The 22453-nt window shown below is 40.6% G+C and overlaps 1 protein-coding gene across 2 annotated transcripts in view; it reads right to left on the reverse strand.

Annotated features, from left to right (window-relative positions):
- Window positions 1-22453, reverse strand: part of TTC29 (tetratricopeptide repeat domain 29) — a 271190-nt gene that overhangs the window by 205607 nt on the left and 43130 nt on the right. For both annotated transcript variants that reach the window (XM_044930502.2, XM_006065705.4), the window contains exon 6: window positions 16090-16275. In XM_044930502.2, the coding sequence (XP_044786437.1) occupies window positions 16090-16275 (186 nt within the window). The remainder of the gene's footprint in view (window positions 1-16089; window positions 16276-22453) is intronic.

The following is a 22453-nucleotide window of genomic DNA, read 5'->3' on the forward strand; positions in this document are numbered from 1 at the left end:
AAGGAAGCCAGGGCAGCACATGTGGCTCCAGGATAAGAGACTGCAGGCTGGGGGTACAAAGGCTTATTACCCCACTAAACACAGATACAACTAGTATCCCAGACATGGCTACGAGGGAGGTGCAGGTGGGAGCCCGTGCCGGTAATCTGAGCTCAAGCAGAGAGGAGACAGGGTGGGGATTAGAGGGCTCCTTTACTTTCTGAAGAGGCATCCAATGAAGGAGGGGGTCTAATGGTCTAGCAGATGATGGTTCTGTAAATACGAATGTACACAGAGAGATACAGAAGGCAGGGTGGGAGGGAAGAAAGCCAGGCTGTTGATGGCAACAATGAAAAGGGTCCCAGAAATTTATGAGCCAAACTCCAGGTTGAGCAGAGCCAGAAACTCGACGCTGAACAGTGTGGAGGCCCAATTGTGTGTCGTGATCAATTCTAAAAGTGTTGCCAATAATTTCTGTAACAAGAAACAACCGAACTTTTGGAATGCTTTATTTTTTTTTAACATATAAAACGATGATTTACGTTATCAATGATAATGATGATTTACCCATTTTTAAAAGTTCCTTGGAGAAGGAAATGGTACCCCACTCCAGTATTCTTGCCTGGAGAATCCCATGGACAGAAGAGCCTGGTGGGCTACAGTTCATGGCGTAGCACAGAGTCAGACATGACTGAGTGAATGAGCACACATTTTTAAAAGTCCTACTCATTTGAATCCCGGTGCTTTTTCTAGGTGGGAGAGAGAGACTGTAGAACTTCAGGGAGCATAAGACCCTTGCCTGCTTTCCTTTTACCACAGCCCATGACCTGTGGTTGCGTTACTACTTCTGCCTCAGGGGCAGGATGTGTGGGTTGAGATCTCGGCATTTTCGTAACAATGTTGTCTAAGTCAACATTAACAATCATATTTGTTGCTTGAGAAAACAGGTTGAGAAAGGCAACCATCCTGCACAGAATCACTGCCCCAAGGCTGGGGCAGCTGGAAAATAAAAATATAAGGATACAGAAGCCTATGAACATTAGGTTGGTGAGCAGAGTTACAGGTCTTTCTTCTTTTGAGCAGATATACTGGAATGGTTCGAGGCCACCCAATGTCTCTAGGCTTCCCTGGTGGCTCAGATGGTAAAAACAAAACAAAACAAAACAAAAAAAACCTGCGTGCAGTGTGGGAGACTTGGGTTGTATCCTTGGGTTGGGAAGATGCCCTGGAGAAGGGAATGGCAACCCACTTCAGTATTCGTGCCTGGAGAATTCCATGGACAGAGGAGCCTGGTGGGCTTTGCATGGGGTCGCAAAGAGCTGGACATGAGTGAGCGACTAAAACAACAACAACTACTCTCATAGAACGAGAGTCTGAGTATTCATGGCAAGGATCTACATGTAACATGTGTGTCTCTAAAGCTGTCCTTCAGCAGTGAAAACCTGTTCTGGAACGTCCACAGACAGCTAAATGTTTCCAGCTGTATGCATTACCTGAGATGATGGCTCAGTGGGGCTGAGTGGCAGAGATACTTTCAGGGTAGGTTATCTTGAGGATAGCAGATCAGACTCCCTTGATTTCTCAGATAAGGCATATAGAGAATCTGTGAAATTGGTTCAATGCTCTCATTGATGGGTTTCTGAGGTGTCTGTCAGCAGTTTTCAATGACAATTACATCTGCTATTAGTGTACTTTCGACATCTTTGCTCTCATGGTTGGTGGTTCTTCCACACTGAGTTACTGAATTAGCCTAGAGAGAGCTTTGAGAAATTTCAGCGAAGGGAGTGAGAAGTCCAGACTGAGTGATCGAGCTCAAGTTTTGGATCCCAATTTCAAGACCCATGATCAGCTAATAAGTCTCTGTGCTAACACTTCAAGAGGGGATCAGCCAAGTAGACCACTATTTCCTCCTGGATTTAGTCTTCAGTAATGATAATTGTGGGATGTTGAAATAGTTTAGGACCCTGTTTTGCCTGCTAGGCAAAACACACTTGTGATGGAGTGATTCTAGATCAGTGAGCTTTAAAAGTCACCTATTTTTATTTTCTGGATCATAAATATGTTGTTCATTTATTATATTCAAACAATATAGAAACGTGTTGTAAAATGCATCTATGTTTTCTACATTAAAAATAGAAATGGAATTTTTGGGAGACTAAGTTATGTTAGTAAATTGAGAAAGATTTGTAAAGTGTCTCAAAATGTTAAAATGGAAGTGTTTGGAAAAGCACAAAGACATTATATATCACATCCCAAAGGAAAGCTTTAGTGTGACATTTTCAGAGAAACAGCCAAAAGCCATTCACAGGACTTGTGAAATTCTTCATTCAAATGAGGGCATGCAAGTGTTGGAGACTGTATCAGCCAAAGTTAGAGAGGCTGCACCCTGGTAGTAAACAGACCCTGAAATCCCAGGGGCTTAGACGAAGTAATTTTCTTGTTCAGGTGAAGCCCCCTTAGGGTTGGGTGACTCTCTTGAGCAGCTCCCCTCCAAATGTTCATTCAGGGAACAGGCTGCTTCCAACTCGAGATTTCACCATCTCATCATAATTCCTCCATGGCCACCATGGCAAAAACAGAGGTAAAAGGAAGGACTCATAGCTGCTCCTCCAAGTCAGTACTTGGAGTACTCATAAACCATTGGCCAGAATTTGGACTTTTATAGTGACTGACACATAGCACTCAATAAGTAGTGGCTCTTATTACTATAATCATTGGAAAATAGCACTTTGACTGGCTGGATAAGAGTTTATTGTATATAATTTATTGTTGTTCAGCCACCTAGTCGTGTCATTCTATTTTCTTTGTGTGCATGACTCTTTGTGACCGCAGCATGCCAGGCTTCCCTGCCCTTCACTATCTCCCTGAGTTTGCTTGAACTCACGTCCACCGAGTCTGTGATGCCATCCAACCATCTCATCCTCTGTCTCCCCCTTCTCCTGCCTTCAATCTTTCCCGGCCACTGGGGTCTTTTCCAATGAGTCGGTGCTTCCCATCAGGTGGCCAAAAATATTGGAGCTTCAGCATCAGTCCTTCTAATGAATATTTAGGATTGATTTCCTTTAGGATTGACTGGTTTGATCTCCTTGCTGTCCAAGGGACTCTCAAGAGTCTTCTCCACCACCACAGTTTGAAAGCATCAATTCTTCAGCTCTCAGCCTTCTTTATGGTCCAACTCTCACATCCATACATGACTACCAGAAAAAACAGAGCTTTCACTAGACAAACCTCTGTCAGAAAACTAATGTCTCTCCCTTTTAGTAAGCTGTCTAAGTTTGTCATGGCTTTTATTCCAAGGAGCAAGCATCTTTTAATATCATGGCTGCAGTCACCATCCTCAGTGATTTTGGAGTCCAAGAAAATAGAATGTCACTGTTTCCACGTTTACCCCCTCTATTTGCCATGAAGTGATGGGACCAGATGTCATGATATTAGTTTTTGAATGTTGAGTTTTAAGCCAGCTTTTTCACTCCTCTTTCACCTTCATCAAGAGGCTCTTTAGTTCCTCTTCGCTTTCTGCCATTAAGGTGGTATCATCTGCATATCTGAGGTTGTTGATTGCAGCTTGTGATTCATCCAGCCCAGCATTTCACATGATGTACTCTACATATAAGTTAAATAAGCAGGGTGACAATATACCTGTCACCTGATGTACTCTTGATACACTCCTTTCCCAATTTTGTACCAGTCTGTTGTTCCATGTCCAGTTCTAACTGTTCCTTCTTGACCTGTATACAGGTTTCTCAGTAGGCAAGTAAGGTGGTCTGGTATTCCCATCTCTTTAAGAATATTCCACAGTTTGTTGTGTTTCATCAAATGTGCATCATTTGTTGTGACACAGTCAAAGGCTTTAGCGTAGTCATGAGGCCATAAGTAGATGTTTTTTTGAAATTCCTTTGCTTTTCCTACGATCCAGCAGATGTTGGCAATTTGATCTCTGGTTCCTTTGCCTTTTCTAAATCCAGCATGTACATCTGGAATTTCTCAGTTCATGTACTGCTGAAGCCTAGCTTGAAGGATTTTTGAGCATAATCTTGCCAGCATGTGAAATGAGGGGAGTTGTGTGATAGTCTGAGCATTCTTTGGCATTGCCTTTATTTGGGACTGGAATGAAAAAACTGACCTTTTCCAGTCCTGTAGCCACTGCTGAGTTTTCTGAATTTGCTGGCATAATGAGTGCAGCACTTTCACAGCATCATCTTTTATCCTAAAAGAGCTCAGCGGGAATTCCCATCACATCCACTAGCTTTGTTTGTAGTAATGCTATGTTTGTTAAGTGTTTTTTTCTTACCAATTTGTAAATGTTCTTTATATAACAATTATACTAATCTGTTATCATATTTGTTTCCAATAATTTCAAGTTTTAGCTTCTCTTTAATTATATGAGATCTTCAATAAATAATTTTTCTTGAAGTATGTATCAAATCTGTCAGTATTTCTCAAAGAGGGGAAGCTATTTCGCTAGCTTTCTGTTTGCATGAGAGGACCTCCTGTCTCCTTCCCTGTTTACTTCTTACCACAGAGAAGGAACAGCAATATATCTGACTGGTGAAATCCTGAACTTTGATTTTCTCTAGACTCTGTTCTCAAGTGCCATGCTGAAGTCCACAGGCACAGGCCTAGAACCCACAGGAAAGTCTGAGCATGAGCTGACTTGCAGCAACTAGGTGGTTATGATGAATCCTGTGAGATAACAGATTTGATTTGAACAGATATAAGCTCTGTTCCTCATCTAGCCTTAGCAATTATGATCTATTTGATTCCCATATTTCTTCTGAATTGGTTCTGAGCTTGGAGCAGTGAGAAGATATCATTATCTTTCCATAAATCCCATCACTTTTCTTTGTGCTTTGTTCCATTGTTTTTATGTTTCAAAGGTCTTTCCCATCTAAGACTAAACTAAATGCTTGCCTATAGTTTCTATTTTTTATAGTTTATGTTTAACTGTTTCTTATAAAATTTAATCTTAAAATAAGACATTGAAGTAATTAACATTACCATAAAATGTTTAAAAAATCATAAAGAGAAAAATTTAAATCACACAATTTTAAACATTCCTTCAAAGGAGTGTATATTGTATACAACACGATTTTTATACTTTGTATTTTCTATCTACAAAATTATTGACATTTTGTATACACTTAATATTTAACCAGTTTTGGTGCATACTGTCAGTTCTTTTATATTAGGACCTCCTTCTTCTTAAAAATTTTACCTTTGATTTATCTCTTGTTGGGTTACAGAATATGGCATACAGGGAAACCACATACACAGTGTACTTTCTGAAGCTTGCATGTGTAAGAATATCTTACTTGTTGCTTCACATGGGAATAGAACTTACTTCTGTAGCATATTATCAAGTTTATAGCAGCCCATTCTCTTTCCCCTACCCTCAAATCCCCTGGACTCTACCTTTTTGTTTGCTTGTTTCATGGCATTTTTTGTTGCAAAGGAGGAAAAAAAATGAGACTAATTTTGCTTTCAATGCAGGCAATCTGTGTTTTCTCTTCAGATAAAGGTGGGAATCTGTCTTAATCTGAGTCATTCAAAAAATTTCCAGAGAATTATCTAGTTATGGATCTTTCCTTATATTTTTGACTAGAACATAAAGAGCTATTTCAGTCTGCAGACTCAGATCTTTTGGGAAGGAGGGGGGCTCAAGAAAGCTTTCTTAAAATGTCTTTGGTTATTGTTTTCATTTCAGCTATTATCTATTCTATCTCAGAAACTTCCAACTTTATAATGTCATTGTTTTCATTTCTTAGTCTTTCACCTGCATTTCAGGAAAACGTTTCAAGTCTGCCTGCCCTCAAACCACTGATTCAATATTCCGTGGTGTCAACTTTTTATACACTAGGGCTTTCCCTGTGGCTCAGTAGTAAAGAATCCGTCTGCAATGCTAGAGATGCAGGAGACACGGTTTGATCTCTGGATTGGGAAGATCCCCTGGAGGAAGGCATGTATTCTTGCCAGGAAAATTCCATGGACAGAAGAGCCTGGTGGGCTACAGTCCATAGGGTTGCAAAGAGCTGGACACGACTGAAGTGACTGAGCATGCACACAATCCTGCTCTTTTCTTTTTCCCCTCTGTAGTTTAATTCTACCAATTAATTTCATTTCATTGAAATTATGAATAATTTCATTTCACTGAAATGAAATCTGCATTTCACCAAAAGCCTTCTTTACTTCATCTGGTGCTCACTGTCATCTCATTTGTCATCTCATTTATCCTTAAACTTTTCTGTCTTCTTGTATCTTCCTGAAGACACTAGGAAATTTTCTAATTATTCCATTTATAGGTTTGTTTTTCAGATTAATGGTTTGTTTTTCTTTCATTTTATACATCTCTCAATTGGGAATATTTAGTCTAGGTATTTAAAGGCAAGCGGAATGGACAGTCTGCCCTTGGATCTGCTCACTGGTAAGACTAGCACTCACTCAATTTCAGCATCTAGTAGGCATTCTTCTAGGACTGAAATTGGATCTTCTCTTACTTTTGTTCATTCATTTGTTCTTAATCAATTTTTATTGGAAAATAGTTGCTTTACGACATGTTAGTTGCTACTGCCCAGCAAAATGCATCAGCCATACACATAAATACATCCCCCCTTTTGAACTTCCTCCCCATTCAGCTCACCGCATGTACACTACTGATACTGCATAGAAGGCAAACAGCTAATGAGAACATATTGTACAGCACAGGGATCTTCTGGCTTAACTGATTCTTCCACTTTGATCCACTCTTTAAAATAGCAAGTCTTTGGTGGTAGAGATCCTTTTGAAGTTTACCATCTTACCGACTTTGTCCTAGTTTTTAAAGGATAGCACTTCTGTGTTCATAATCTGACCCTAGTCTCTGCATGTTCACGTCACTCCTTACACAGAACTTCCAGATTTAACAAATAAGGGTTAACTTGTCCAGAACTGATACCCTGTAGACTAGTTTCCTAGAAAAAGAGATGGACTCTGGCAAAGTTCCAAAGAAACCAGTTCAGTTGAGTTCAGTTCAGTCGCTCAGTCATGTCCGACTCTTTGCGACCCCATGAATTGCAGCATGCCAGGCCTCCCTGTCCATTACCAACTTCCAGAGTTCACTCAGACTCACGTCCATCGAGTCAGTGATGCCATCCAGCCATCTCATCCTCTGTCGTCCCCTTCTCCTCCTGCCCACGATCCCTCCCAGCATCAGAGTCTTTTCCAATGAGTCAACCCTTCGCATCAGGTGGCCAAAGTCCTGGAGTTTCAGCTTTAGCATCATTCCTTCCCAAGAAATCCCAGGGCTGATCTCCTTCAGAATGGACTGGTTGGATCTCCTTGCAGGCCAAGGGACTCTCAAGAGTCTTCTCCAACACCACAGTTCAAAAGCATCAATTCTTCGGCACTCAGCTTTCTTCACAGCCTAACTCTCACGTCCATACATGACCACTGGAAAAACCATAGCCTTGACTAGACAGACTTTTGTTGGCAAAGTAATGTCTCTGCTTTTCAATATGCTGTCTAGGTTGGTCATAACTTTCCTTCCAAGGAGTGAGCGTCTTTTAATTTCATGGCTGCAGTCACCATCTGCAGTGATTTTGGAGCCCAAAAAATAAAGTCTGACACTGTTTCCACTATTTCCCCATCTATTTCCCATGAAGTGATGGGACCAGATGTTAGGTTTAGTGTTTTTAGGGCAATGAATCCTGACCTATGGCGAAGGCTTAGACCCTAGAGTTCTCTCCTGACAGGAAAGAGGTTGGAGCTCCCGAAATTATGAATGCCTACGTGGCAAACCTTGTGACATATCCTATAATTTTCTCTGCCATACTCTATGTGTGTTAGTTGCTCAGTCGTGTCTGACTCTTTGCAACCCCATGGCCTGTAGCCCACCAGGCTCCTTTGTCCATGGGATTCTCCAGGCAAGAATACTGGAGTGGCTTGCCATTTCGTTCCCCAAACAACAAACAATCCTGTGACGCAGTCACAATGCAGAGACCTCATCCACTCCTCCATACCAATCATAGGGGAAGGGCTGGCTGATCTGACATCGAACGATCAATGCTGAGGTGACAGGATAGAGCTTGTGTCAAGGCTCTGCCGTGTCATGTTGTTATTGGGTCTGGTCCCCAATTATATCAAGAATGTGACAACAGTTCCCTAAACACAGAGCATCCAGTGGAAGGGCAATGGGAGACCTGCACACCTGCTCTGCTCCTGTCTCTCTGAGTTTTCTCAGAGCAGCGCGGCTCTGGTAGGCCTGCTGTGAGTGCGGCTGACCAATTACTTTGTTAGCATGGCAGTTGTCCCAGCAAACCGGGCATCTCTCCAGGCCAATAACACGGCCTTCTGGAAGCAAGTCAGGAGGGCTGGAAAGAAATCAAAGACCAAGATGGGACTGGGAAGAAAATGCTAGTGATACTGTGGTTCAGCCTTCAGGATGGCTGGCTAGAGATCATTAGCAGGAACTAGCTTTGAACAAACCTTAGCAGTGGAAGCCCTATGGGGTTAGGACTCTCAGTGATAGAATTCCTTTGGTGGTGTGTGTGTGTATGATATGGAAAGTAATTACCTAATACACAGTGGACACTTCACTGAGTGGAAAGCTGAACTACTGCCCCTCATAAAATTCATGCAAAAAAAATGAAAGGGGGCATCATCCTTACAATGGGTGGAGGATGTGTTAGGAAAGGGCTGACTATTACAAGACAGGATGAAGTGAAAGTGAAAGTCACTCAGTCGTGTCTGACTCTTTGTGACCTCATGGACTATACAGTTCATGGAATTCTCCAGGTCAGAATATTGGAGTGAGTAGCCATTCCCTTCTCCAGGGATCAAACCCACGATCAAACCCACGTCTCCCACACTGCAGGTGGATTCTATACTTTCTGAGTCACCAGGGAAGTAAGAACCTGCCTGCAATGCAGGAGACCTGGATTTGATTCCTGGGTCAGGAAGATCCCTTGGAGAATGAAATGGCACTCCAGTATGCTTACCTGGAGAATCCCGTGGACAGAGGAGCCTGGCGGGTTACAGTCCATGACGTCGCAAGAGTCAGACATGACTTAGTGACTAAACCACCACCAAATCTATGTACAAGACAAGAAAAGTGGGCTTCCAAATTCTACCTCCCTCCATGAGATGAAGATGGTAAAGGGGAGACAGTCCTTTACAATGGTGTGTGTGTTAGTCGCTCAGTCGTATCCAACGCTTTGCGACCCCATGGACTGTAGGTCACCAGGCTCCTCTGTACATTGAACTTTTCAGGCAAGAATACTGGAGTGGGTTGCCATGCCCTTCTCCAGGGGGTCTTCCCAACCCAGGGATTGAACCCAGTCTCCTACATTGCAGGCAGATTCTTTACCACCTGAGGTACCAGGGAAGCCCATATAGTGGGCCCTCTTGTGTTGGATCTGTCTTGCCCTACTAGATGGACTGGGGGAGGGGGAGCCATTCCACTGTACCTTCATAACACCACCCTCCTTCTGGTTCCTTCTGCCCCCCCTGGCAAATCCCACTGGAATACACCATCCAGAATTTGTCCACAGAATTGGCTGTCAACAGTAAACTGTAGGCCCTGAACTGACCAAGCCAACCAGGACAATTCTTCTGCAGAAGTCCCAGTTACTAGGAGAATCTGGGATCAACGCTGTGGGTCTGGGTCAGCCTTTACTCAATCCCTGTGTTACAGCTACAGATGAAAAACTTTGGAACTGGAAGATGTGCACTTCCTAAGCTATTCCTACAAGGGCCTCCCCCTGCCTGTTCTCAGGGAAGATGATTAGCACCAAGGGTAGTCACCCAACATCTACTCTTATCATCCTTCTGTCTCCCGAGATGGGAGGTCTACATTCCAAGTCCACATGAGTTGAAATGGAATAGACTGTTGGCAGAGTGAGAGATGCTGCTTGAAGCCAGCCCTCTTTGAACTAGGGGGAGACAGGACAGGACAGAGAGCGAGATAGAAATCAAGTGTTTCCTTGACCAATTCTAATCCTCCAGGTTAGCTCTCCCAGAAAATAGACTCAACTCTTACAAGACTCCAAGGCAACTGGCTAGTCTCAGTGCTAAGTTCATCAATTTGGTCAAAGGCAAGGCTTGGACTCAGATCCTAAATCAGTGGAAGCAAGGAAGGTAGTGGCTGTTGGTTCTTGCTCAACTCTGAATGCTGATGTGCTCAGCCCCATCAGTTCTTTGCTTACCACCAATAAAGCTACAACTGCAAGACTTGGATCCTAGTTCCCTGACCCAACAACTAACTAGTGACCTGGCAAGAGAGGACTGAAGTTAAGGTTCTGGCACATCATCTTTTTATTGGTCCCAGACCATATCCAGGGAGAAGCCTGGTGCTTCCTTAATCACAGCTCTTAGAAAACCATCTCTCTCCCAGACTCTGACATCCAGCCCTGCCAGACCTCTGTGTGCTGCTCTAGAATGTATGGGAATGTCTCCTACCAGCCCAGGGTCTGAGAACTTTCTCCAGTGCTCCACAGATGTGGTGTGAATGCTGCTTGTCCATCTGTCCTTCCAAGTAGGTGACGATTCTGAAAGGAGATACGGCCACTGATCTGCTACAGGTGTTTGTTAGACCATGAGTACTCCATGCCTGCTACCCTAGCAGATATCTGAACTGGAGAATAGACAGCCAGCCTTTGAGTCAGTGGAAGCCAATCCACACTGCATACCAGCACCATCTTTAGCAGTAGTGGAGACTAGAGTTTGTGCTCTGGTCACACGGTGTACTTGTGGGCTGAACAATGGCCCCGACTGCACCCAGGTGCCCAGTCCCCATGACATGGCTTCTGCTCATGTTCATTTGCTCTTTAGTTCCCCGAGGGTGCTGGAGCCATGCCCTGGACTGCAGCCTGCTTCACTGTGCTGTGACAAACTGCCCTTTGCCATCTGCCGGCTGGTACCCTGCTTTTTAACCTGAACGGGTGCCCTGGAACCAGGACGCTGCCACCTGCCTCTGGGCACAGCTGCCACCTAGCTGTTGCTGCGGGGTCTCCATGGGGCTTGTCTGGACCCATCAGATCAGATATGCGGAAGCTACACACCATCACCTCAGGGGGACCCGTGTTCAGGTGAGCCCTCATGGCACTCTAGTCCCATATTTTAAGTAGTCCTAGTTTATCCTCCTCGTAAGTACACTGAACGTATGAATGAATGAATTAATTAATGAACTTATGAACTTATAAACTGAATCTCTAAAACTTTCATCAATATCAACTCAAATCATCTTATCAAATCAGGCAATAAAGGCATGCATGGATCTTGTGGCCAATGAACTGATTAAGGGCATAGAAAACTAGTTCAGATCTTTCAAAAAGGAGTTGCAAAAAAAACCAAACAAACACAATCTAACTTAAGAATAGGTTTATAGACAAACATTCTATTTATTATGGAATTTGGGCGCATTTTATCATGCTATAGGGTGGGGCATCTGTGAGTAAGCCACTGACCTGTGAATGCAATCTCACATCAGCTCCACCCTGATCACATTTCCAAAACTCATTTTCACTCTCAGCCACTAAGTTGATATGGTGTCATGGTTACTACTTGTATTGGTAACCATTAGTAAGTAGCTCTAACATTTGTTGAATATGTGAATGAATAGAAGAATGAATAAAGAAAGAAAGAAAACAATTAATAAATCCTCCAATACAAACATATTCACAGATTTAAAAAAATCAGAAATTGTTGATTCATGGGTATTGAGATCCAGGTTTGCTAGATGAAAAAGTTCTGGAGACCAGAACTGTTGTTACACAACAGTGAGAATACACTTAATACTACTGAACTCACTCACAAATAGTTAGGATGGTAAATTCTATTATGTGTTTTTTACTGCAATAAATTAAAAAATATACCAAGTTTTAAAAATCAGAAATAAAATGTATAGAAAAGTTCAGAATATGTCTATGGTAGCTATCTGAAACTCAATGAGGCCACTCTTAAACTTTCATCAGGGTAGCCCTGGCTTCTTCAGCTTTTATTTTCCTATATTATTTGTTACTTCTTTCTTGAATTCTTTTTTTTTGGAGTCCATAATTGAAAGTTCCATTATTTGATTTCTCATAGTTGGAGAATTTGGTGGTTCCAATTATAAAGACAAAATAAGACAGACAACATCTGAGGGATATACTTACAGTAGAGAACAAGAAAGTGCTAAATTACACTTTAGTGTATAATTTTGGGGAATTTTTACAGTTGAAAGTAAAGCAATTCTTGGTTTGCATAGGGCAGTGGCTGCCAACACAGGCTCTGGAGCCAGCTGAGCCAGCACGAGCCCCAGCACTAATAAGCTCAATTTCTTTGTGCCACAGTTTCCTCGTCTTCAAAACAAAGGTAATCATTTTTTAAAAGCTTAAAAAAACAATTTACCTCATTTATGAAATGAGAATAATCATTTTAAAAAGCTTATGCAAAGATTTTACTTTGAATTTTACTTAAGCAAGAATTTATTCCATTTTTACAAACTGGAAAACTAAACTTTACTTTTAACAATAGGCTCTAGAGTTTTAACAACTCCTCAGTTACAGAAAGTAATAACTCTTCCATTCATAATTCTATAAACGCCTATGTATGATCCCCACATTCAAAAAATAACCACTGTGAACACTTGGTAGGTACATAACACATACCAAATATAATTATATTTTACCTTGTGTTTGGATCTTATTTTCTCTTTAATGTACCATGAGCATTTTCTTAAACTGATATATATTTTGAGATTTCCTGGTGGCTCAGATGGTAAGAACCTGCCTGCAATGCGGGAGACCCAGGTTTGATTCCTGGGTTGGGAAGATCCCCAGGAGAAGGAAATGGCAGCATTCCAGTATTCCTGCCTAGAGAATGCCATGGACAGAGGAGCCTGGTGGGCTACTGTTCATGAGGCTGCAGGGGTTGCAAAGAATCAGACATGACTGTGCAACTAACATTTTCACATTCACTTTTTCATACAATTTAGAATAAAATCCAAAGTCCTCAGCTTGGCCTACAAGCTGCCATGTGATCCCAACCTCCTGGTTTAAACTTGGCTCCTCTTCTTTGATCCCCCACCTTGCTCACTGAGTTCCAGACAGTGCTGAGCCTTCATTTGCACTCCCTGCATCCTCTCTCTAAAACTTCTTCCTCCAGGTTTTTACAAGGCTCACTCCCTCACCTTCTTCATGCCTCATCTTCTAAAAGGTGATCACTGTATACAAAGTAGCAACTGCTATCTATTCCTTTGCCTTATTTTTCATCACAGCATTTACCACTACTTCATATGTTACAATAGTTAGGAATGGTTAAGGCCTGTTTTTCCCAGTAGAATCTTAGTGTCCCAAAGGAAATATTTTGTAGATCAGCCCTGGGATTTCTTTGGAAGGAATGATGCTAAAGCTGAAACTCCAGTACTTTGGCCACCTCATGCAAAGAGTTGACTCATTGGAAAAGACTCTGATGCTGGGAGGGATTGTGGGCAGGAGGAGAAGGGGACGACAGGATGAGATGGCTGGATGGCATAACTGATTCGATGGACGTGAGTCTGAGTGAACTCCAGGAGTTGGTGATGGACAAGGAGGCCTGGCGTGCTGCGATTCATGGGGTTGAAAAGAGTCGGACACAACTGAGCGACTGAACTGATCTGATCTGATCTTGCTAGTTGTTTTATCTCTAGACATTAGGTCCTAAACAAATACTTGCTAAATGAATTAATTTGGCTCTAATTTGTAATTTCATGACTGCAGAGAACTCGGTTGTAAAGGTATTGCTTAATGTTGCTAATCTTTTGCTTTGAGATATCATAAATTGTACTGTAAGAGACTTCTATAGTGGTATAATGGTTAAGACTCCATGCTCCCAAGGCAGGGGGCACCAGTTCAAGCGCTGGTTGGGGAACTGACTTCCCACATGCCACAGGTGAAGCCAAAAAAAAAAAACAATGTTTTTTTTTTTTTTTTGCTATGGATATGCTCAAATATATTCTTTTAAATACTCTTGGATTGTTCCTTCAAGGTGGAATGAATGCAGCAGCTTCCTAACCATTCCCCCTTCCTCTTGCCATGGGGTGTCTCACAGTGAGACTCCTATCACACTCCCTTCCTTAGACTGAAGGGACAGAAGCCCAAACTCTGAACCCAAACCTTTCCATACACACTCAGTCCCCGTTACTGCTCAGAAATATACTTGCCACTTTAACCAAGTTGCTGCACCTATCATTTTCTCTAATTTTGCTTTGGTCTATGTAGTTCCGCCTTACAGAATATATTCCTGTTTCTTTACCTGCATAAATTACACCCGTCTTTCATGTCCCCCACAAGTCTCTTCTTTTTTTTTTTTCTTTTTTGACATCTTACCTTTTTTTTGGCCTCTGTGTGTACCATGTGGGATCTAGTTCTCTGACCAGGGATCGAGCCTGTGCCCCCTTGCATTTGGAACCTGGCGTCTTAGCCACTGGACCACTGGTGAAGTCTTCCCCACACCAGTTCCTTCTGGCTCCACCTTGCCCTCCTTGAATCTAGTACCCATGATCTCTCACTTTGAATTGTTCTGCTCTTCTTCATACCTATCACCCAGGAGAGCCCTTGACCACCAGACGTTCCAGTACCTACCATGCTGCAGAATACAACGTGCAATTTCCTGAGGCATGAAAGCCTTTTTTCCCCTCCTTTCTCAAAGTCCTAGGCAGTTCTAGCCATAAAATAGCAAATATTTTCTAACTTAACCCTATTGCCAAAAACTCTCATGGAAATGAGAGTGCTCTGAGGGGAGAAATAGAATTATTTTTGATCAAATATTTTCATCTTCCCATATATTTGGTTTGTAAATGATCTAACCACTATTCTTCCACAAATAACTTTAATTCTTTTTTTTTTAATTTTAATTTTTTTTTATTTTTTAACTTTGCAATATTGTACTGGTTTTGCCATATATCAACATGAATCCACCACAGGTATACACGTGTTCCCCATCCTGAACCCTCCTCCCTCCTCCCTCCCCGTACCATCCCTCTGGGTCGTCCCAGTGCAGCAGCCCCAAGCATCCAGTATGGTGCATCGAACCTGGACTGGCGACTCATTTCATATATGATATTATACATGTTTCAATGCCATTCTCCCAAATCATCTCACCCTCTCCCTCTCCCACAGAGTCCAAAAGACTGTTCTATACATCAGTGTCTCTTTTGCTGTCTCGTATACAGGGTTATTGTTACCATCTTTCTAAATTCCATATATATGCGTTAGTATACTGTATTGGTGTTTTTCTTTCTGGCTTACTTCACTCTGTATAATAGACTCCAGTTTCATCTACCTCATTAGAACTGATTCAACTTTAATTCTTAAATTTCTACTCACAATCTTCATTAAACCACCATAAGAAATATGTTTCTGATGAATTTGTGGTTTTGTCTCAGGCTTTGGCTTGCCTTAATATAATATTAAGCATGACATTATTTATAAAGAAATATTTCCTCCAGAAATTATGATAAAACCACAAGTGGTATCTGGGTTATAGAGGTTGTATATATGGGATTTGGCATGTTAGGAAAATCACTATGTGTGCCTTTCCTCTTTCCCATTTTCAAGCATGAGAAATCAAGTTAAAATGAATGAAAAGATCTATACGAAAGGAAAAATAATTCGAAATGGTGCAATGCGGAGGAAAGATGTAGGTGGAAAACTGGGAAGAAGTTTTCTCTCTGTGATGACGCTGCTGGGAACTCTAGGCTGAGTGCTCAGCTGGGGTACGAGTGTAGCAATACAGAGGGTGAGTCCAAAGTCACATCCCTTTGCTTTTTAATCTCAATAACTTACATTCTTCCCAGGTGGCACAGTGGTAAAGAACCCACCTGCCAAGGCAGGAGACTCAAGAGGCTCAATTCAATTCCTAGATCAGGAAGATCCCCTGGATGAGGAAATGGCAACCAACTCCAGTATTCTTGCCTGGAGTATCCCATGGACAGAGGAGCCTGGCAGGCTACAGCCCATGGGGTAGCAAAGAGTTGGACAAGACCGAGCACACAGCACACACAACTTACATTCTTAACACCAAGCCTTGGGTCTTTTTCTCCACCCCTACATGCTTTCTGGTTGCCTGGACTCAAGAGCCTCCAAAGCCCCTAGGGCAGCCTGGCAAAGGGCTACTCACCATCCTCCTCGAAGAGCAGCCCCATGTGTCCATGCGCCTCGGCTTCCTTCTTCCCACCGTCAATTTTGATGACTTGAGCAATCTTAAAACATCGTTCATAGAAGTGGTTTCTAACCCACTTGTCTTCAGAATTATTGAAGTAACAGGCCAGAGCGTACAAGTTATTATAGACCTCTTCAAAGTATTCTTCAAAGAGAGAAAAACATCAGAAAATGCATTATAAAAGTGTCTCAAGGCACATCTCTTCAAATGGCAAACCAATATAGTGACATTTAGTTTCTATTTTTCTTTAAAAGCATGATTAACTATTTAAAAACTGGAAATGTAAAAATTAATGTGTTTTAACTATTAAACTAGTTATATTAATTAAAGGATGTACACTTGAGAAAAACTACAACAAAAAAATCTTTTGGAGCGCTTAGACTGATATACTCTTTGGTTGAAATAGTAGTCTTTATATAAGACAAAAAAACAGAATGGTGTCTGCTAGCAATGGGCTGAGCTCTTTAGGAATAAATGAGTATATGGTATCAGCAAGTACTTATCCACTAAAGATTTGAAAAGTATTTAGAGATTCCAGAGGAAGCAACGTTTCCTAACCATGGCAAAAAGATAAAAGGAAGAAAGCAGATGAAATCTAAAAATATAAAAGTATTTTCACCCAATAGAAAAAGCATGCAGCTTATAGATAGATACAATGATGATCACTGTATGTTCCATACACTTTACAACACCATTTCTGACAGTACAAGTTACTAGCAAAGTTAAGAAACAGTAGATTTCTAGCATTATCTTGTCTATGAGTGTCTTCTTCTGCTGAAAATGTGTTAATACTAGTTATCCCTCTCACTCAGAAATTTACTAGTTTATAGTTTCTGGTCTTACGTTTAGATCTTTAATCCAGTTTGAGTTTATTTTTGTGTATGGTGTTAGAAAGTGCTCTAGTTTCATTCTTTTACAAGTGGTTGACCAGTTTTCCCAGCACCACTTGTTAAAGAGATTGTCTTTAATCCATTGTATATTCTTGCCTCCTTTGTCAAAGATAAGGTGTCCAAATGTGCGTGGATTTATCTCTGGGCTTTCTATTTTGTTCCATTGATATATATTTCTGTCTTTGTGCCAGTACCATACTGTCTTGATGACTGTGGCTTTATAGTAGAGCCTGAGGTCAGGTAGGTTGATTCCTCCAGTTCCATTCTTCTTTCTCAAGATAGCTTTGGCTATTCGAGGTTTCTAATGAGGTGGATGAAACTGGAGCCTATTATACAGAGTGAAGTAAGCCAGAAAGAAAAACACCAATACAGTATACTAACGCATATATATGGAATTTAGAAAGATGGTAACAATAACCCTGTATACGAGACAGCAAAAGAGACACTGATGTATAGAACAGTCTTTTGGACTCTGTGGGAGAGGGAGAGGGTGGGATGATTTGCAAGAATGGCACTGAAATACATATAATATCATATATGGAATGAGTCACCAGTCCAGGTTCAATGCACAATACTGGATGCTTGGGGCTGGTGCACTGGGACGACCCAGAGGGATGGTATGGGGAGGGAGGAGGGAGGAGGGTTCAGGATGGGCAACACATGTATACCTGTGGCGGATTCATTTCGATGTTTGGCAAAACCAATACAATATTGTAAAGTTTAAAAATAAAATAAAATTTAAAAAAAAGAAAGTTACTAGTTTATTAGATGTCAGTTTATTAAATCCCCTTTTCCCCCTAAAGTGGCAAATATCTGACCTATTTGTACACAAAAAACTATACTGATGAACTGTGAATCAGTCTTACAAACTTCACTGCAAAGTCATAAACTTAAACAAGATGTTTATGCTAAATTGTGCTTCTCTCTTGTAGATTTCATTCTATTGGTGGACATGAAAAAATACATAATCTTTGCATTTCTTTGCATTTGTGCTAAAAATACAGTCATAAATAAATGGTAAGCTATGGATTACCCTTCCAAGGGCTTTTTACAGCAATCACTATCTGTTGGAATTCAGTTCAGTTCTGTTCAGTTCAGTCGCTCAGTCATGTCTGACTCTTTGCGACCCCATGAATCGCAGCACGCCAGGCCTCCCTGTCCATCACCAACTTCCGGAGTTCACCCAGAGTCACGGCCATCGAGTCAGTGATGCCATCCAGCCATCTCATCCTCTGTCGTCCCCTTCTCTTCCCGCCCCCAATCCCTCCCAGCATCAGAGTCTTTTCCAATGAGTCAACCCTTCGCATGAGGTGGCCAAAGTAGTGGAGTTTCAGCTTTAGCATCATTCCTTCCCAAGAAATCCCAGGGCTGATCTCCTTCAGAATGGACTGGTTGGATCTCCTTGCAGTCCAAGGGACTCTCAAGAGTCTTCTCCAACACCACAGTTCAAAAGCATCAATTCTCCGGCACTCAGCTTTCTTCACAGTCCAACTCTCACATCCATACATGACCACTGGAAAAACCATAGCCTTGACTAGACAGACTTTTGTTGGCAAAGTAATGTCTCTGCTTTTCAATATGCTATCTAGGTTGGTCATAACTTTCCTTCCAAGGAGTAAGCATCTTTTAATTTCATGGCTGCAGTCACCATCTGTAGTGATTTTGAAATTAAGTGATATTAATTGCTCACTACTATCAGAAGAGTCAATCTATATATGCCTGAAAGAATTATAATTATGAAAAGCATTTATATATTGCCCATTGGTGGAGAAGGCAATGGCAACTCACTCCAGTACTCTTGCCTGGAAAATCCCATGGACGGAGGAGCCTGGTGGGCTGCAGTCCATGGGGTAGCTAGGAGGCAGACACGACAGAGTGACTTCACTTTGACTTTTCACTTTCATGCATTGGAGAAGGAAATGGCAACCCACTCCAGTGTTCTTGCCTGGAGAATCCCAGGGATGGGGGAGCCTGGTGGGCTGCCGTCTCTGGAGTCATACAGAGTCGGACACGACTGAAGTGACTTAGCAGCATTGCCCATTGGTACTTCTATAAGATTAAAGTCAAAAGGCTCAGAAAAAATTTACAATAGGCTGATTACAACAAAAATTAACTTTTGAAAACTGTACAGTCACTCCAATGTTTCCAAAGAAATTTAAGACCTACGTAATGTCAGCTTTTACACACTGTGTGTGTGCTGTGCTGTGTTCAGTTGCTCAGTTGTGTCCAACTCTTTGCAAACCCATGCAGCCTGCCAGGCTCCTCTGTCCATGGAAATTTTCCAGGTAAGAATACTGGAAAGTGTAAGTGAAAGTCGCTCAGTCATGTCCAACTCTTTGCAACCCCTTGGACTATACAGTCCATGGAATTCTCCAGGCCAGAATAATGGAGTGGGTAGCCTTTCCCTTCTCCAGGGGATTTTTCCAACCCAAGGATCAAACCCAGGTCTCCCACATTGCAGGTGGATTCTTTACCAGCTGAGCCACAAGGGAAGCCCAAGAATACTAAAGTGGGTTGCCATTTCCTCCTCCATATCTTCTTGACCCAGGGATCTAATCCACGTCTCTTGTGTCTCTTACATCGGTGGGTGGATTCTTTATCACTATGCCCCCCCGGGAAATCGCTGCTTCATAATTCCATAGGAAATTAAGATTTATCTCAAAGTAAGTTTTAGAACTAAAAATTAAAGTTAAAATACATTCTCCCTATTCCCCAGTTTTTAAGGAACTGGAGATTCTGCAGAGACTTTCTGCCTTTAAGGTTATTCACAATAAGCAATAGCTTAGGTGAAAAGTAGGGGGTAAAACCCTGAGCAATTTACTTAAAACAAATACTCTCATTTCAGAACTGGCTTCTTTTGTGCTTTATCTTTCCATTCTGGACCCGTGCCTAATATGAATAGAGCATTAAAATCTATTTTGTAATATTTTATATTCTTTCTCATATATAGTGATTGAAAGTGAAAGTGAAGTCACTCAGTTGTGTCCAACTCTTTGTGACCCCATGGATTGTAGCTTGCCAGGCTCCTCCACCCATGGGATTTTCCAGGCAAGAATACTGGAGTGGATTTCCATTTCCTTCTCCAGAGGATCTTCCCGACCCAGGGATCGAACGCTCGTCTTCCGCACCGCAGGCAGACTCTACCATCTGAACCACCAGGGAAACCCACATACATAGTGATTAGAGAGCTGCTATTTTTAAAACCTGTAAATAAAACATTTCATATCTTCCATTTTAAAAAGTCATACAAAGAACTTTAAAAAAATATATATGCAAACCTAAAATAATTTTCCATTTTTCAGTAATTAAGCTTTAATAGAAAATTATTTCCAACATTTGATAAAGTTTTTGGTTTTGTTTAGAAGCTATTTAGATTACATATTTAAAGACTACTTGTCAGCTAAGCTATTCTATGGAAAAATTGAAAGTTTTGAACATTTGAATAATCCAAATACATGGTTTATACCCTTTATATTCTAAGCAGCCGTTTCTCCTTGCTTGCACAACATTTCCTCAAATTGTCAGCAGCTATATTAATAAGATGAAAATCAATTTTATTGTTGATTTATTCTTTAGACCGATATTCACTGTGCTACCTTAAAAGGAGATCTCATGATGAAATAAATTTGGAAAATGCTCCTACTAATTTCTCTCTTTCAGTGAAACACACAGCACATTAATATGTCAAAGGCTCTGATAAGTCCTGCAACAAACCAACCAGCTTAATGTATATGTTAATTCACATGGTTGTTTCTCAAACTTATTTCACCAGACACTCACTTTTGTTTTTCTTTACATAAACTGTATAAACATCCAGTGGGACTCTGCTTGAGTAAAACATACTTTGGGTATCTTAAATAAATGTTATTAGAGAAAAAAATTGCTGCTTAACCCTTGACAATAATTTAAAGTCAAGTGTAAATAATGTTTGAATTATCTATTGATTCGGTTACCCATTACCATTATTGCCATCTCTTCCTCAGCCCCATGGGGCACCAGGCCCTAATCATGTTACAGATGGTACAGAGATGACTCACATTGGGTCATATAAGAATGATATCAGGGACAAAGAAATACTTTGTAACAAATGGAAAATAATCCAAAAAGAATGATTGGCTTCCTTTAAACACTTCTTTGCTATAAAACAGAAAGTGATATTTTGAAAAGTAATTTAAATAACTCTAGGTTTCTGCTTTGTGAGTCTCAAGAGACAGAACTGACCCGAGATGACTATTGTTAGTGCCATAGCTTTGATTAAATGAACTTCATTGTGACCCTAGAGTGATGGTCTTTCCAATGAGAAGCAATGAGAATACTCAGAGATACGACGCTGCTTCAAGATAATTGTCTCAGATTTCACAACCATATGGGGTGAAATCATCCAGGAACAGATTTCTGTATTCTGGATTAAGTGTGTGGTATACATGGGTTTTAAGATTTAGAATTAATTCAAGTTAATAAGAGTTTCTGTACATATTCCCTGCACTACTTTCTAGGACATTCTTAAATCACAGTTTTTCTCCTATAAAGTTCATGTGTTAAATGTGAAAAAATTATGCATTTCTATTTAAAGAAGCATATAAATGTTTACTTGTCCTTCAACTGATGTATTTCCAATAATGTTTTTTTTTTGCAATAATTTTAACTTTTTGTATTTTAACCAGGCAAAAGCCACAGCATTTTGAAGTCAATAACTCTACAGAAGAGTTGTTCTGAGCAAGAAGTAATTTTATTCCATTTATCAAATAGAACCTTAGTTACTATGAACATGTGACAAAGTACTCAGTAATAAAAATATTTTACTACTTGTACATGTGTATAAGACACTGGCTATTATGAAGCTTGGACTTTTTAAATTTGGGGGATTGGAGAATCATTTTAATTTATATATAATATAGTTACTTTTTCAAATAAAGTATTATAAAGTAAAAGTTTTCTACCTTCAAATAGATTATTTAGCATTCTAGTTTCTTTATAATTATGAAATGCTTTATAAGTTTCTTTTATGATACTTTATGACTACTGATGTATTTGGCCTAAATTTATGCTATTATGCTACTAAAATGAATGCTCTATTTAAAATGTTTTGTGAATCAAATTAATTAAACTTGAAAAAAATGACTTATGAACAAATTTTATGTTGATCAATTCTATTTTCAGTGTAAATATCACCTCAGAATTTGGGGTCGACCTAGAAAATAAGTTTTTTTACAATAGCATTTTAAAATTTAAAACAGTTAATTTCTTGAGAACTTATATGTAAATCACATTTTAAAATTCACCAAAGGACTCTTTTCAAAGTCAATTCTGTAGTTAAATATTTTCATTATACAAAGAATCACCTCTTATCTACACATACACACAAGCACACACAAGTTCACTTATGTATTGTCCTGAACAACGAAATGAGACATTTTCATGGTGGAGCTTAA

The sequence above is a fragment of the Bubalus bubalis genome, chromosome 17, assembly GCF_019923935.1.
Source record: "Bubalus bubalis isolate 160015118507 breed Murrah chromosome 17, NDDB_SH_1, whole genome shotgun sequence".
Taxonomy (NCBI): Eukaryota; Metazoa; Chordata; class Mammalia; order Artiodactyla; family Bovidae; genus Bubalus; species Bubalus bubalis.